At 47.3% G+C, this 13,885-nt stretch overlaps 1 protein-coding gene across 1 annotated transcript in view; it reads right to left on the bottom strand.

The window, feature by feature from the left end:
* Positions 1 to 13,885, bottom strand: part of DNAJC21 (DnaJ heat shock protein family (Hsp40) member C21) — a 26,579-nt gene extending 12,694 nt beyond the window's left edge. The window contains exons 1-4 of the mRNA XM_029060214.2: positions 13,757 to 13,885; positions 7,921 to 8,014; positions 2,599 to 2,722; positions 458 to 580 (exon numbers count right to left, since the gene is read on the bottom strand). Of these exons, the coding sequence (XP_028916047.1) occupies positions 458 to 580; positions 2,599 to 2,722; positions 7,921 to 8,014; positions 13,757 to 13,853 (438 nt within the window). The 5' untranslated portion in view covers positions 13,854 to 13,885. The remainder of the gene's footprint in view (positions 1 to 457; positions 581 to 2,598; positions 2,723 to 7,920; positions 8,015 to 13,756) is intronic.

The raw sequence follows: 13,885 nt of genomic DNA, 5'->3' as shown, positions 1-13,885 counted from the left end.
ATATCTGTGTCTCCTTAGAACACTTATTATGAGATGAGACGCTTCCTCACTGACTCATTGAGTCATCACCTGACAAGGTTTCTTTTCCTCCTGGCATCTGACATTCCTTCCCCTATCTTCTTGGGGACCTCTTTGAAAGTGCTTAACTCTCTACATGTTATATCGAGATTAATTTTTTGGCTCAGTTTCACAAATTCTTTTTTTCAAAATCTCCTAAAAGCAACAGGTGCTTCGATATCTACTATTTATTTAGACATTTGCATCATTTTCAAAAGTCAAAAAGGAAAAATAATTACCGAAGAAACACTTGCCATGCAGATATGCTGGATGTGAAACATAAAGGCCCACATAAAACCCCAATTTTTATTTTTTAAAGAACTGACTTTTACTTAATCCTAGTTCTATCCAAATTAAAAAAATAAAAAATAAATCATAGGTTTTCAGGCTTTGATTTTACCGTGTCATAATCACTTTGAGAGTCTCCAAACGGTGGGAATTCTTCACTGTCCTCCTCAGGCACAGATTCCAGCTCTTCCTTCACAATTGTTTCAAAAACATTGCGATATACTGCGTAGAAGCCCTGAAACAGACAATAGTCATTGAAAGCCAGAAGTTACCACATAATATAACTCTTCTCGAAACTTCAAGAAGTCACTATTGTTCCTGAAATTGAGTACAGAAAGAAATTCCAGTTGATTTTCAAGCCTATAGCGCAAGAAACCACACCATAAATGCATTATATAAAAATCCCAGTATATATTCATTCATTCAATAGTATTTATTGAGTGCTTACTATGTGCACAGCACTGTACTAAGCGCTTGGAATGAACAAGTCGGCAACAGATAGAGACAGTCCCTGCCGTTTGACGGTCTTACAGTCTAATCGGGGGAGACGGACAGATAAGAACAATGGTAATAAATAGAGTCAAGAGGAAGAACATCTCTAAAAATCACTGCAGTGCCTAAGGGCAGAATGGCTTCTGCTGTTTCCCCAGCCTCTCCTATAAACCACACTCAGCATCAAATGCCACGTTAGGATTATCAAAAGTGTGGTTCCAGAAAACAGAGTTCTCCAGTAACGAGACAGTGCTCATCACAACACTGCTTTGCAGGCGGGGGGCGTGTGAGGAGAATCTTCTAGATTGTAGATCCATCATCGAGACTGTTAAGCTCGCTGTGGGCAGGCAATGTGTCTACCGACTTTGTTATCCTGTACTCTCCCACTCAGTACAGTGCTCTGCCCACAGGAAGCGTGCAATAAATACGACTGAGGGATTGACTGAGAATGGCGATGACCAAGACCCCTAAGCGACAGCTGTATAATGAACTGAAATAGATATTGCAAATTGAGAGGGGAGAGCAAATAATAATAATAATGTTGGTATTTGTTAAGCGCTTACTATGTGCCGAGCACTGTTCTAAGCGCTGGAGCACTGTTCTAAGCGCTGGAGCACTGTTCTAAGCGCTGGGCACTGTTCTAAGCAAACACTTTCAAGACATAGGGAGGGCACTCAATCAGCTCCCTCCCTACCTTACTTCACTGATCTACCACCACCCAATACCACACTTTGCTCCTTTAACACCAACCTATTCACTGTACCTTGATCTCACCTAGCCAGCCACCAATCCCTTCTCACACTTGCCTTCGAGCCTGGAACTCCCTCCTTCATCATAGCTGCCAGTCCACCCCTCTCCCCACCTTCAAAATCCTCCTAAAACACACACCTCCTCCACGAGGATTTCCTTGACTAAGCCCTCATTTCTTCTCCCCACCCACCCCTCTGAAATGGCGCAGTGGATAGAGCCCGGGCCTGGGAGTTGGAAGGTCATGGGTCTAATCCTGACCCCCGCCATTTGCCTGCTATGTGACCTTGAACAAGTCACTTTACTTCTCTGTGCTTCAGTCCTTATCTGTAAAATGTGGATTGAGACTCTGAGCCCCACATGGGACAGGGACTGGGTCCATCTTGATATGCTTGTATCCATCCCAGCACTTAGTACAGTGCCTGGCACATAGTAAGTGCTAAACAAATACCATTATTATTATTATTATTATGAATTGGCTCTCTATCCCCCAAGCACTTTGATATTCTCCCCAACCCCACAGCACTTATGTACATATCTTACACTCTTCTATTTCCCCTATCTGTAATTTAATGCCTGTGCCTCCGCTTTACACGTAAGCTCCTTGTGGGCAGAGATCTTGTTTACTGACTCTACTGTTCTATAGTCTCCCCAGCAATACTCTGTACAGAGTAAGTGCTCAATAAATACCACTGATGTTTACGGGTACAGAAAACTTAGGGACGCCAGGAAACCAAAAACACAAAACAGTGGCACATACTGTAAGGAGCAAAGACAGCAACACAGACACGGCCATTAATCGGATCTCAACTCCCTCAGTTTCATCTCTGAATATGAGGAGCAAGCACATTTAGCTGCCATCACTGTTCACATATATATCTGCAAATTTATGCAGTAATTTTTCCAATTTTAGCTCTACTCCCAAGAGGATAATGCTCAAAATCCCTTACCCGTTCCATTAAATATTCTCAAATACTTCATTAATTATAAATTAAGCTCTCATTTACAACTTACCTTTTCATCATCCCCATACCCAGAATAACAGGTAACAGTGAAGAAGCAGAGCAGATCAATACTTTCATCTTGATAATCTCCATCAACCCCTCCTTTTAGCAGCGCCTCTCTGTGATTATCGTACCTAAGGGAAATTAAACAATATCAAGGTAGGCTGGGTAAATAATTTCCTAAATATTACTTTCACATAAGTAAAGAGTTACCAAATTCATAGGTAAAAAGGAGACCGCCCGTGTGGTTACTAGGGAGCATCAAGCTTCAGATAAAACTAAAAAGTCCTCAGAACCTATCCTTCTATATCGCTGTGAGAGAACCATCACAGACATCATATCTGGCTTTTGCAGTAGACAGGGATACCTTCTCAACATCAAGTGGCAAAGTACGATAACAAACAATGAGGTCCAAGAAAGAAGTAAGTTTACCGGCAGTGATGCTAGAACTCACCTCAATATAGCTAGAGTGGGTAGACTGAATGCAGAGACTGAATGATAATAGGATAATTGGAGAAGCAGGATGGCTCAGTGGATAGAGCCCGGGCCTGGGAGAAAGTCATGGATTCTAATTCGGCCCCACCACTTTGCTGCGTGACCTTGGGCAAGTCACTTCACTTCTCTGGGCCTCTATAAAATGGGGATTGAGACTGTGAGTCCCATGTGGGACAGGGACTATGTCCAACCTGATTTGCCTGTATTCACTCGTGTACACACACTGTATCCACTCGTCACCTGTCGCCCGGGGATGGGTTCACGCGGGAATCAGCGCGGCGAGGGAGAGAGAGAGAGATGGCGGACGGAAAGCCTGAGTTTTATATAAATTTATTCCACGAAGCAAATTGACTTATTTGATTATTTAGATGCAGAGAATTGAACTTCCCTTTCGAGAAGAATATGATTATTTGGTTATACTAGAGCTTTCCTAACGTGAGGAATATACTTGTGTGCTACTTGCATGTGGCAGAATACCCAGGTCCCATCCAGGCGGAATTCACTTACGGTTTGTTCGCATGTGGTGAAGCGGCTAGCTCCCACCCATGAGTACTTCCCACTTGGGAGGAATCCACTTATGCATTACACACCGCTGGCAAAGGGCCTGGCTTCCAGGCCCCACGAGTGTTCAGCGGGACGGGACACTCACCCATCCCACGGCTCCTCACTTGGCGCAGGCAGAGCGGCCTTCTCACGCTCTGGACAGAGGCGACCTGCAGCCGACTGCTACACGTCTCGATCCTCTGCCCAGAAGGTTAGAGAGGGCAGGGATTTATCACCTGTGCTCTTAGGCCACTCCAGCTTCCGGACTCAGTTTATCAAATCTCTGCCCTCCTCGCTCCTCCATCCCTAATTTGATTGGCACGGGGGCGAGGGACAACTTCTGTATTCCCGGTTTGGGCTGTCAATCTGGTAGTTTCGGGTGTGGGGCGGAATCCCACCCTCACTTCCGAGTTCCGCCTGCTGGCTCGGGAGGTCACGAGATAGCATTTGACCTTGAGATGGTCAGTACACCGGGGTCACCTTGGGACACCACCCCAGGGCTTAGTACAGTGCCTGGCACATAGTAAGCGCTTAACAAACACCACGATTATTATTATACCCAAACAGCTACAGAATAGTAGGATGAACGGGGACACAGAGGACACGCTTTAAGGACCCTCGGTGATACTTCACTTCAGATGATGTGACAAAGCAGCTGAACGGTTAGGAGTTAACTGTAGCAGACAGCTTAGTCTGGCTTTCTATAAATCGAGAAAGAAGTAGCACTCTTGGGCTGAGGTTCAGAAAGGATGAGAGAGAAAAATCTGAAATCACAAAAGGGGACTGTGCTTGCTCAGCACGGAAGACTGTCGACCAAGCTTCTGCCTCTTCAACCACCCCTTGGATCACTGGTAAAATGCACGGTTCAAAAACGTCACTTCTGGGCATGAAAACAATCTACACCACTGCATCTAAGTAATTCATTCAATAGTATTTATTGAGCACTTATTATGTGCAGAGCACTGTACTAAGCGCTTGGAATGGACAATTCGGCAACAGAGACAATCCCTGCCCAATAATGGGCTCTCACGCACTGGGCCCTTCAATCTATTCAGTAGTCAACAAAAAGCAAACAAAATAATACCCTAAACTACTACTACTGCTAGTAATAATAATAATTGTTATATTTGTTAAGTACTTACTATGTGCCAGGCACCGTACTAGAGCTCGAGTGGACACTAGAGGTAAATCGGGTTGGACGCAGTCCCCGTCCCACGAGAGGCTCACAATCTCAATCCCCATTTTACAGACGAGGTAACCGAGGCACAGCAGTGAAGTGACTTGCCCAAGGTCACACAGCAGACAAGTGGTGGAGCTGGGATTAGAATCCATGACCTAACCCCAGGACCGTACTCTATCCACTACGCCATGTTGCTCCTCCTTAAAAATTAAATAGCCCCATCACTTTCAATACCCCTGCAATCCTCATGAGCATACTCATGACCTCCTACTCAAAAAAAAAACAACAAAAAACTGGTGTTCTTTCCTCTTTCTGCTTCTCTTCCCTTCTTCCCACCTCCCCCCTTCCCAACCTGATGATCTGGTAGCAATAGCACCGTCCCCGGTTCTCGCCTATCCCGCCGTCGACCCCTGGGCCACGTCCTCCCTCAGTCCTGGAACGCCCTCCCTCCTCACCTCCGCCAAACTAATTCTCTTCCCCTCTTCAAAACCCTGCTTAAAGCTCACCTCCTCCAAGAAGCCTTCCCAGACTGAGCTCCCCCTTTTCCCTCTGCTCCCTTTACCCCCCCACTGCACCTCTCCACAGCTAAACCCTCCTTTCCCCCCTCTCCCTCTGCTCCTCCCCTTCTCCCTTCCCCTCCCCTCAGCACTGTACTCATCCACTCAACTGTATATATTTTCATTACCCTATTTATTTTGTTAATGAGATGTACATCACCTTGATTCTATTTATTTGCTATTGTTTTAATGAGATGGTCATCCCCTTGATTCTATTTATTGCTACTGTCCTTGTCTGCCCATCTCTCCCGATTAGACTGTAAGCCTGTCAAAGGGCAGGGGGTGTCTCTATCTGTTACCGATTTGTACATTCCAAGCGCTTAGTACAGTGCTCTGCACATAGTAAGTGCTCAATACATACTATTGAATGAATGAATGAATAGCTGATACTATGAAGTAGCCTCACTGTGCAGTCACCACACTGTGTCATATTCAGCATGGGGTATTCATTCATTCAGTAGTATTTATTGAGTGCTTACTATGTGCAGAACACTGTACTAAATGCTTGGAATGTACAATTTGGCAACAGTTAGAGACAATCCCTGCCCAATGATGGGCTCACAGTCTAAATGGGGGAGAGAGACGGACAAAAACAAGACAACATAATCACCATGAACAGAATCAAGATAACGATTTCACACTCCTCTTGGGGGAAGGGCCCATGAATGATACAGCTCTTTGCACACCAACTGCTCGGAGGTTTCATTTCCTTTGATTCTCCTGGAAGAAAAGTGGCAGACCGCTGGCCTTTTGGGTCACCCTCCCCGACACTCGCTCTTTTGGTTACTAAAAACTGGCTCCGAGATTGCAGAGACCACAAGTCCCTGAGCTACTTAATTTAGTTAGGTGACTACATCGATCATTGGTATTTAATAATAATAATAATAATGGTACCTATTAATTGCTTACTATGTGCCAAGCACTGTTCTGAGCACTGGGGTAGATACGAGTTAATCCGGTTGGACGCAGTCCCTGTCCCATGTGGGGCTCACAGTCTTAATCACCATTTTACAGATGAGGTAGCACAAGCAGAGAAGTGAAGTGGCTTTTCCAAGGTCACACAGCAGACAGGCGGTGGGGCCGGGATTAGAACCCAGGTCCCTCTGCCTCCCAGGCCCGTGCTCTATCCGCTAAGCCACACTGCTTGATAGCTTACTACGGGCAGGGCACTGTAAAATGACATCCTCAGGTTACCGTGTGATTTCTATATCACTACAGCACCCATAATACAGATGCCAAAACATACTCTAAATTCCTTCAATTAAAATAGGTTTGGCTCTAAAATGATTAAAAATCGTGTAGTTAATTGATACGTGTCTATTTCTTTTGGAAGCAGCGTGGCTCAGTGGGAAGAGCCTGGGCTTCGGAGTCAAAGGTCATGAGTTCGACTCCCGGCTCTGCCACTTGTCAGCTGTGTGACTGTGGGCGAGTCACTTAACTTCTCTGTGCCTCAGTTACCTCATCTGTAAAATGGGGATTAACTGTGAGCCTCACGTGGGACAACCTGATTACCCTGTATCTACCCCAGCGCTTAGAACAGTGATCTGCACATAGTAAGTGCTTAACAAATACCAACATTATTATTCTTTTGTGAACACTCTCCCAACTTTCAATGTCTAGCTTCATTTCTGCCATCCAGTAGTTGAGAAGACCAGTTAACAGGACTCAATAAAATGGTATATTTGAAACAACCACCTTTTAGTTATTCTGAATAGCTGAGAAGGAAGGTGGCCCGCTAGAACGAGCACGGGCTAGGGAGTCCTCCTCTGGCCTGAAAGCTCCTTATGGGCAGGGAACGTGTCTGTTAATTTTGTTGTACTGAACTCTCCCGAGTGCTTAGTCCAGTGCTCTGCACACAGCAGGCACTCAAGAAATACCACTGATCGGTTGGAGACAGGAGATCTGGGTTCTAATTTTGGCTCCAGTGGCTCTGCCTGTTGTGTGACATTGTGCAAGGCTCTTAATTTCTCTGTGCCTCAGTTTCCTCATCTATACTCATGAAGATGAGATTCCCACTCTCGCTCCTCCTTAGGCTGCGAGCCATGTATCACACAGGGACTTAACCTTACCTGCTTATATTGGATCTACCCGGGCACTTAGTGCAGTGCTTAGCACGTAGAGCTTAACAAATAATACTAATATTAAATATGTATTGTTCGAGTCTAAACACATGCAATTCCTAACAGCAGACAAACTGATGGTGCTAAATAACTCAGGATCTAGGCCAATCTACACATAGAAAACCTCTCTCTCATCTTGTAATGAAGAAATCAAGCGGTGTGGCTTGGTGGAAAGAGCCCGGGCTTGGGAGTCAGGGGTTGCCAGCTGCGTGACTTTGGGCAAGTCACCTAACTTTTCGGTGCCTCAGTTACCTCATCTGTAAAATGGGGATTAAGTCTGTGAGCCCCACGTGGGACAACCTGATATCCTTGTATCTACCCAAGCACTTAGAACAGTGCTTGGTACACAGTAAGTGCTTAAAAAATACCATTATTATTAATAGCTAGGACTGAAGCCATCCTTCAATCGATAAGCTAGCCTTATTTAATGTACTCACCAGGCTCTTTCTTGGGGATCGCTCAGTACGTCATATGCCGCTTGAATTAATTTGAATTGTTCAGCTGCTTCTGTGGCATTATCCAGGTTTTTATCTGTTCAAAACAAATCATGACAATAGAAAGATCAAAGTGAGGTTCTGAGGACCTGTCATTAGCTTAGGCTTTCTGGCTCCCTAATTCTTAGTCAGCCACCCACTTGGGATTAACACCTTTCCCACCAAGGCATCCTAAACCTACTGGGCCCTACTTGATAAACCTCCTTTGCCTGACCTGTTACATACCATGACCTCGGAGGAGAAATCGACCACTCATTCAAATTTAATGAGCACTTACCGTGTGCACAAGATTGCTTGATCTCATCCCCAGATTTCTCTAGGCTCTAAGCACTCTGATGGTCGTAAAATCAACCAACGAATCAATCAGTTGTATTTATTGAGCACTTAGTGTGCGCAGAGCACACCATACAGAGCGCTCGGGAGAGTTGCATACAGAGCGCTCGGGAGAGTTGGTAGACATGTTCCCTGCCCACAAGGAGTTTATTGTTTAGAGGAGACAGACATTAATATAAATAAATTACCGCTACGTGCTTAAGTGCTATGGGTCAATCTCTCATCCCTCCACCACCCTATTTCACCCTCTTCTGTCACTTCAGCACTTCCACACCACCTAAAACTTCGGGTACTCCTGCCCTCTGCCACGTATCATTTACGTACATATGTTTCAACAATTTTTTCCCTCTCCCTACCTGTACTGTCTCATCACTCCAAAGAAACCACCCTCTCAAAGGTCACCAATGACCTCCTCCTCCTTGCCAAATCCAACGGCTCCTACTCCATCCTAATCCTCTTCGATCTCTCAGCTGCCTTAGATACCGTGGACCACCCGCTTCTCCTGGACACGTTATCCAACCTTGGATTCACTGACTTTGTCCTCTCCTGGTTCTCCTCATCTCTTTGGCGCTCATTCTCAGTCTCCTTTGCGGGCTCCTCCACTGCCTCCCACCCCCTCAAGTTTCAACATCTACACTCATTCCCTCGGAGGACTCATTCGCTCCCACGGCTTCAACTACCACCTCTATACAGATGACACCCAAATCCCCATCTCCAGCCCTGATCTCTCTCCCTCTCTCCAGTCTCGCCTCTCCTCCTGTCTTCAAGGCATCTCTACGTGGATGTCCTCCTGTCACCTCATACTTAACATGTCCAAAACAGAGCTCCTTATCTTCCCTCCCAAACCCTCTCCTCCCCCCGACTTTCCCATCACCTCCATAAATGACAGACCACCATTCTTCCCACTTTCCAACCCTTATTTAAATCACATCTCCTCCAAGAGGCCTATCCTGTCTAAGACTTCTTTTCCCCGCTCCCTTCCCCTCTTGAATCACCTATGCACTCGGATCTATACCATTTAGGCACTTGATATTCACCCTACTCTCCGACCACAGCGCTTCCGTGCATATCCATAATTTATCATGGATTTATTTCTATCGATGGCTGTCTCCCCCTCTAGACTATCAGCTTCAGGTTGGCAGGGAATGAGGCTACATCCTCTGTTGTACTGCACTCTCCTAAGCACTTGGCACAGGTAAGCTCTCAATAAATCTCCCTGCTAAACTGAAAGGGTCTACTAACTCTACTAACTGTACTCTTACAAGAGCTCAGTCAGTGCTCTGCACAGAGTAAACACTCGGGAAATACTCCAGGCCCGCTGGAAAGAGCACGGGCCTGGAAGTAACAGGACTTAGGTTATAATCCCGGCTCTGACGCTTGCCTGCTGTGCCTGCTTTGGACAGGTCACTTACCTTCTCTATACCTCAGTTCTCTCATCTGTAAAATGGGGATTAAGACTGTGAGCCCTATAGAGGACAGGGGCTGTGTCCAACCCGATTATCTTCCCTCTACACTATAAGCTTCTTGTGGGCGGGGAAGGGGGGGGGTCTCTCAACTCTGGTATATTGTACTCTCCCAAGCTCTTAGCACAGGGCTCTGCATACACTAAGTGCCCAATAAATACAACTGATGGATCAATTGAAACTTGTCCCCTCTAAAATAGCTCCTAGGACCGCCGGCAAGTGGCAAAAGTGATTAGTTTGAGTGTCAACTCCCGGGGTCCAGTGGGGAGAGTAGTAGTCTGGGAATCAAGGGATTTGGGTTCTAGTTCTAGGTCTGGGTGGAGATGCAGGGGAATTTGGCAGTGTGCTCCACCCGTCCCCTCCTACTGGCTTGTCACACTTAGTGCCCCGGGCAACATGACTGACGGGGATGAGTAGAGTTATAACCCATTCCTTCATGCAGGTTTTTAGGCCCGAAGCTCAGCCTGAGGGGAGACGCCACCGATTTCTTCCGAACGCTGTCACCTCCATCCCGGGCTCCCTGCAACTCCTTACCATTCCGGTATCCCACAAAGGTAAGAACACCCAGGACCGGCTGGGTTTGTCTTGCCTGTGTGGCTACATATTACTTTGAAGCACTCCATTACTTAATCTCTCCCCCTAATCCTGGTGAGGCTCTGTCATACCATCATCTGAGCATGCGTACGCTTGTCTCAGACCCCTCCTCTCGGTCTCCCGTACCCCTCTTCTCTTTAAGAACATATAAAGTGCAGTTTCCGGGTCAGATTAATGTTTTGCCCAGGATATTTTCCCCCACGGTGACATCAGGATGTTTGTCGGAACCGTGAGGTGGTTGTCTTTCTTAGATGGGTGGAAAGGTATGAAGAGAGGGGCCGGGCACAGCATCTAGCTTTGCTCCAGATCTAAAGTAGGGAGAAGGGCCAAGAAATCAAGAGAATAGAGGGATCGAGAGACAAAGGTAGCCGGAGATCAGTGCGGACAAATTCCTGAATGAGCACTTCCTAAATAGAAGGAAAGATAGGGATGCCGGGTGGTTCATTCTAAACCATCCGAATGAATGTACCGTAAGACAACCACCTCACAGTTCCGACAAACATCCTGATGTCACCGTGGGAGAGAAAATCCTGGGCAAACCATTAATCTGACCCAGAAACTGCACTTTCTATGTTCTTGAGAAGAGGGGTACGGGAGATGGGGAGGAGGGGTCTGAGATAAGAAGACAGAGCAGAGGGAAGGGGGGGGGGGAGGAAAAATCAGAGAGTGCCAGATGGAAAGGGGATATTTAAAAAGATACCCAGGATGAGAAACTACAAGCAAAAGAGAACTGGTAAGGTTAGAAGCGGGAGCAAAATAGATTAGATAGATCCGATTAGACTGTAAGTCCATCAGTGGGCAGGGACTGTCTCTATCTGTTGCCAATTTGTCCATTCCAAGCACTTAACAGTGCTCTGCACATAGTCAGCGCTCAATAAATATTACTGAATGAAAATAGCCTGGAAGCAGACACAGAAATGTTAATATATAGTGGATATTTTCCGGGTATTAGCTGGTACCAAATCACATGAAACACTTAGGTTTCACAACAATTCTCATCATGATTAATTAAAGTTACCAATTTTCCCACGGAGGACCAGCTTTTCAAAAAAAAAAAAAATACAAAAGCCTACACCTGCATGCAGCCCCTATTTTCAACCAACTCAAAATGCTCAACTTTTCGACTTTAGAATCTGATTATTCCACATTCCAAAGATTGTTGGAGATAAGAATTGTGGTCCTCACTAATGTGAAGCGGGGAATCGGCACTTTCCCTCTTCAAAAAACCTGCAGTGGTTTGCCCATCCACCTCCACATCGAACAGAAACGTCTCAGCATCAAGGCTGCGGTACAATCAGCTCTCTTACTCTTATTCCCCTCGCTGATCTCCTTCTGATCCACCTCTTATTTTACTTGGCTGCATTCTTGTAACCCAGCCCACCCACTGCACTCCTCTAATAATAATAATAATAAATAATGATGGTATTTGTTAAGCGCTTACTATGTGCAGAGCACTGTTCCAAGCGCTGGGGTAGATACAGGGTCATCACGTTGTCCCACGCGAGGCTCACAGTCTTCATCCCCATTTGACAGATGAGGTCACTGAGGCCCAGAGAAGTGAAGTGACTTGCCCACAGTCACACAGCTGACAAGTGGCAGAGCCGGGATTCGAACCCATGACCTGTGACCCCCAAGCCCGGGATCTTTCCACTGAGCCCCGCTGCTTCTCTAATGCCAAGCTCCTCAGCGTACCTCAGCCTTGTCTACCTCGCTGTTGACCCTCCTTGCAAATTAAGTGGCGGCAACAATAAAAAACCTCCACCGGGTCAAAGCTGGTGAACCCAAGGTAGGGAAAAAGCCTATCGATGGTATTTATTGAGCGCTTACTGTGTGCAGAGCCCTGTACGAAGTGCCTGGGAGAGTACGATTCAACAGGGTCGGTGGACACGTTCTCTGCCCACAGTGAGCAACTAAAGCTTCTTGCATAACTAGTATATATTTTCATTAACCTATTTATTTTGTTAATGAAATGTACATCGCCTTGCTTCTATTTATTTGCTATTGTTTTAATGAGATGTTCATCCCCTCGAGTCTATTTATTGCCATTGTTCTTGTCTGCCCGTCTCCCCCGATTAGACTGTGAGCCCGACAGAGGGCAGGGACCGTCTCTATCTGTTACCGATCTGTCCATTCCAGGCGCTCGGTCCAGTGCTCTGCACATAGTGAGCGCTCAATAAATACTATCGAATGAATGAACTAGCGTGGGCCACACGAGGAATGTAAACATAGAATTTCTAATACATTCTTCCTGTAATGCTAACCCCGGAACGGAGCAGATAAGGAGCTGCAAGCCGGAGAAGCAGCGTGGCTTAGTGGAAAGAGCCCGGGTTTGGGAGTCAGAAGACCCGAGTTCTAATCCCGGCTCCGCCACTTGTCTGCCGTGTGACCTTGGGCAAGTGACTTTGCTTCTTGCATCTGCAAAATGGGAATTAAAAGTGTGAACCCACGAGGGCCAACCTGATAATAACGTTGGTATTTGTTAAGCGCTTGCTACGTGCAGCAGAGCACTGTTCTAAGCGCTGGGGTGGATCTTTGGAGTCAGAGGTCATGGGTTCGAATCCCGGCTCGGCCACTTGTCAGCTGGGTGACTTTGGGCAAGTCACTTAACTTCTCTGTGCCTCAGTTCCCTCATCTGTAAAATGGGGATGAAGACTGTGAGCCCCACGTGGGACAACCTGATTCCCCCGTGTCTACCCCGGCGCTTAGAACAGTGCTCCGCACATAGTAAGCGCTTCACAAATACCAACATTATTATTATACAGGGTCATGGGGTCGTCCCACGTGAGGCTCACAGTGAATCCCCCTTTTCCAGATGAGGTCACTGAGGCCCAGAGAAGTGAAGTGACTCGCCCACGGTCCCCCAGCTGGCAAGTGGCAGAGCCGGGAGTCGCACTCACGACCTCCGACTCCGAAGCCCAGGCCCTTTCCACGGAGCCACGCTGCCTCCAGCCTGATGACCTTGTATCTGCTCCAGCGCTCAGAACAGTGCTTGGCACATCGTAAGCGCTGCACAAACACCATGATCATGATCATCTTTAACACCTTGGGGCCTCAGTCTCCTCCTCTGGACAAGGGGGACGACGACGGGGAGCTCCCCGTGGGGCAGCCTGGTGACCCTGCACCTCCCCCGGCGCTCAGCACAGCGCTTAGCGCATAATAAGCGCTTAACAAGGGGCGTAAGCAGTAGTATATCATGATTAGCAGCTGGGACCCTCAGTCCCCCGCTGTGGCTAAGGGGGAGGAGGCCGGGGAGCCCAGCCCCACGTGGGGCAGCCCGGTGACCCTGCGGCTCCCCCAGCGCTTAGCACAGTGCTTGGCACAGAGTGAGCGCTTAAGGCGTGCCCTCCTCCCCCTGGTCGCGCCGCAGGTTTGGAGGCCGGGTGAGTGACCTGGGTGCCAGCGGAGGGCCAGGCGGCGATAGGCCTTTCGCAGCTCCTCGTCGGCGGCGTCGCGCCGCAGCCCGAGCACCTCGTAGTGGCACCGCATCCTCGGGGCGGCCGCCGGGGGGCGGCAGAGAG

Source organism: Ornithorhynchus anatinus, chromosome 3, assembly GCF_004115215.2.
Source record: "Ornithorhynchus anatinus isolate Pmale09 chromosome 3, mOrnAna1.pri.v4, whole genome shotgun sequence".
NCBI classification, from domain to species: domain Eukaryota; kingdom Metazoa; phylum Chordata; class Mammalia; order Monotremata; family Ornithorhynchidae; genus Ornithorhynchus; species Ornithorhynchus anatinus.
Note: the sequence above shows the minus strand (reverse complement) of the source record. Positions and strands in the feature narration are given on the sequence as shown.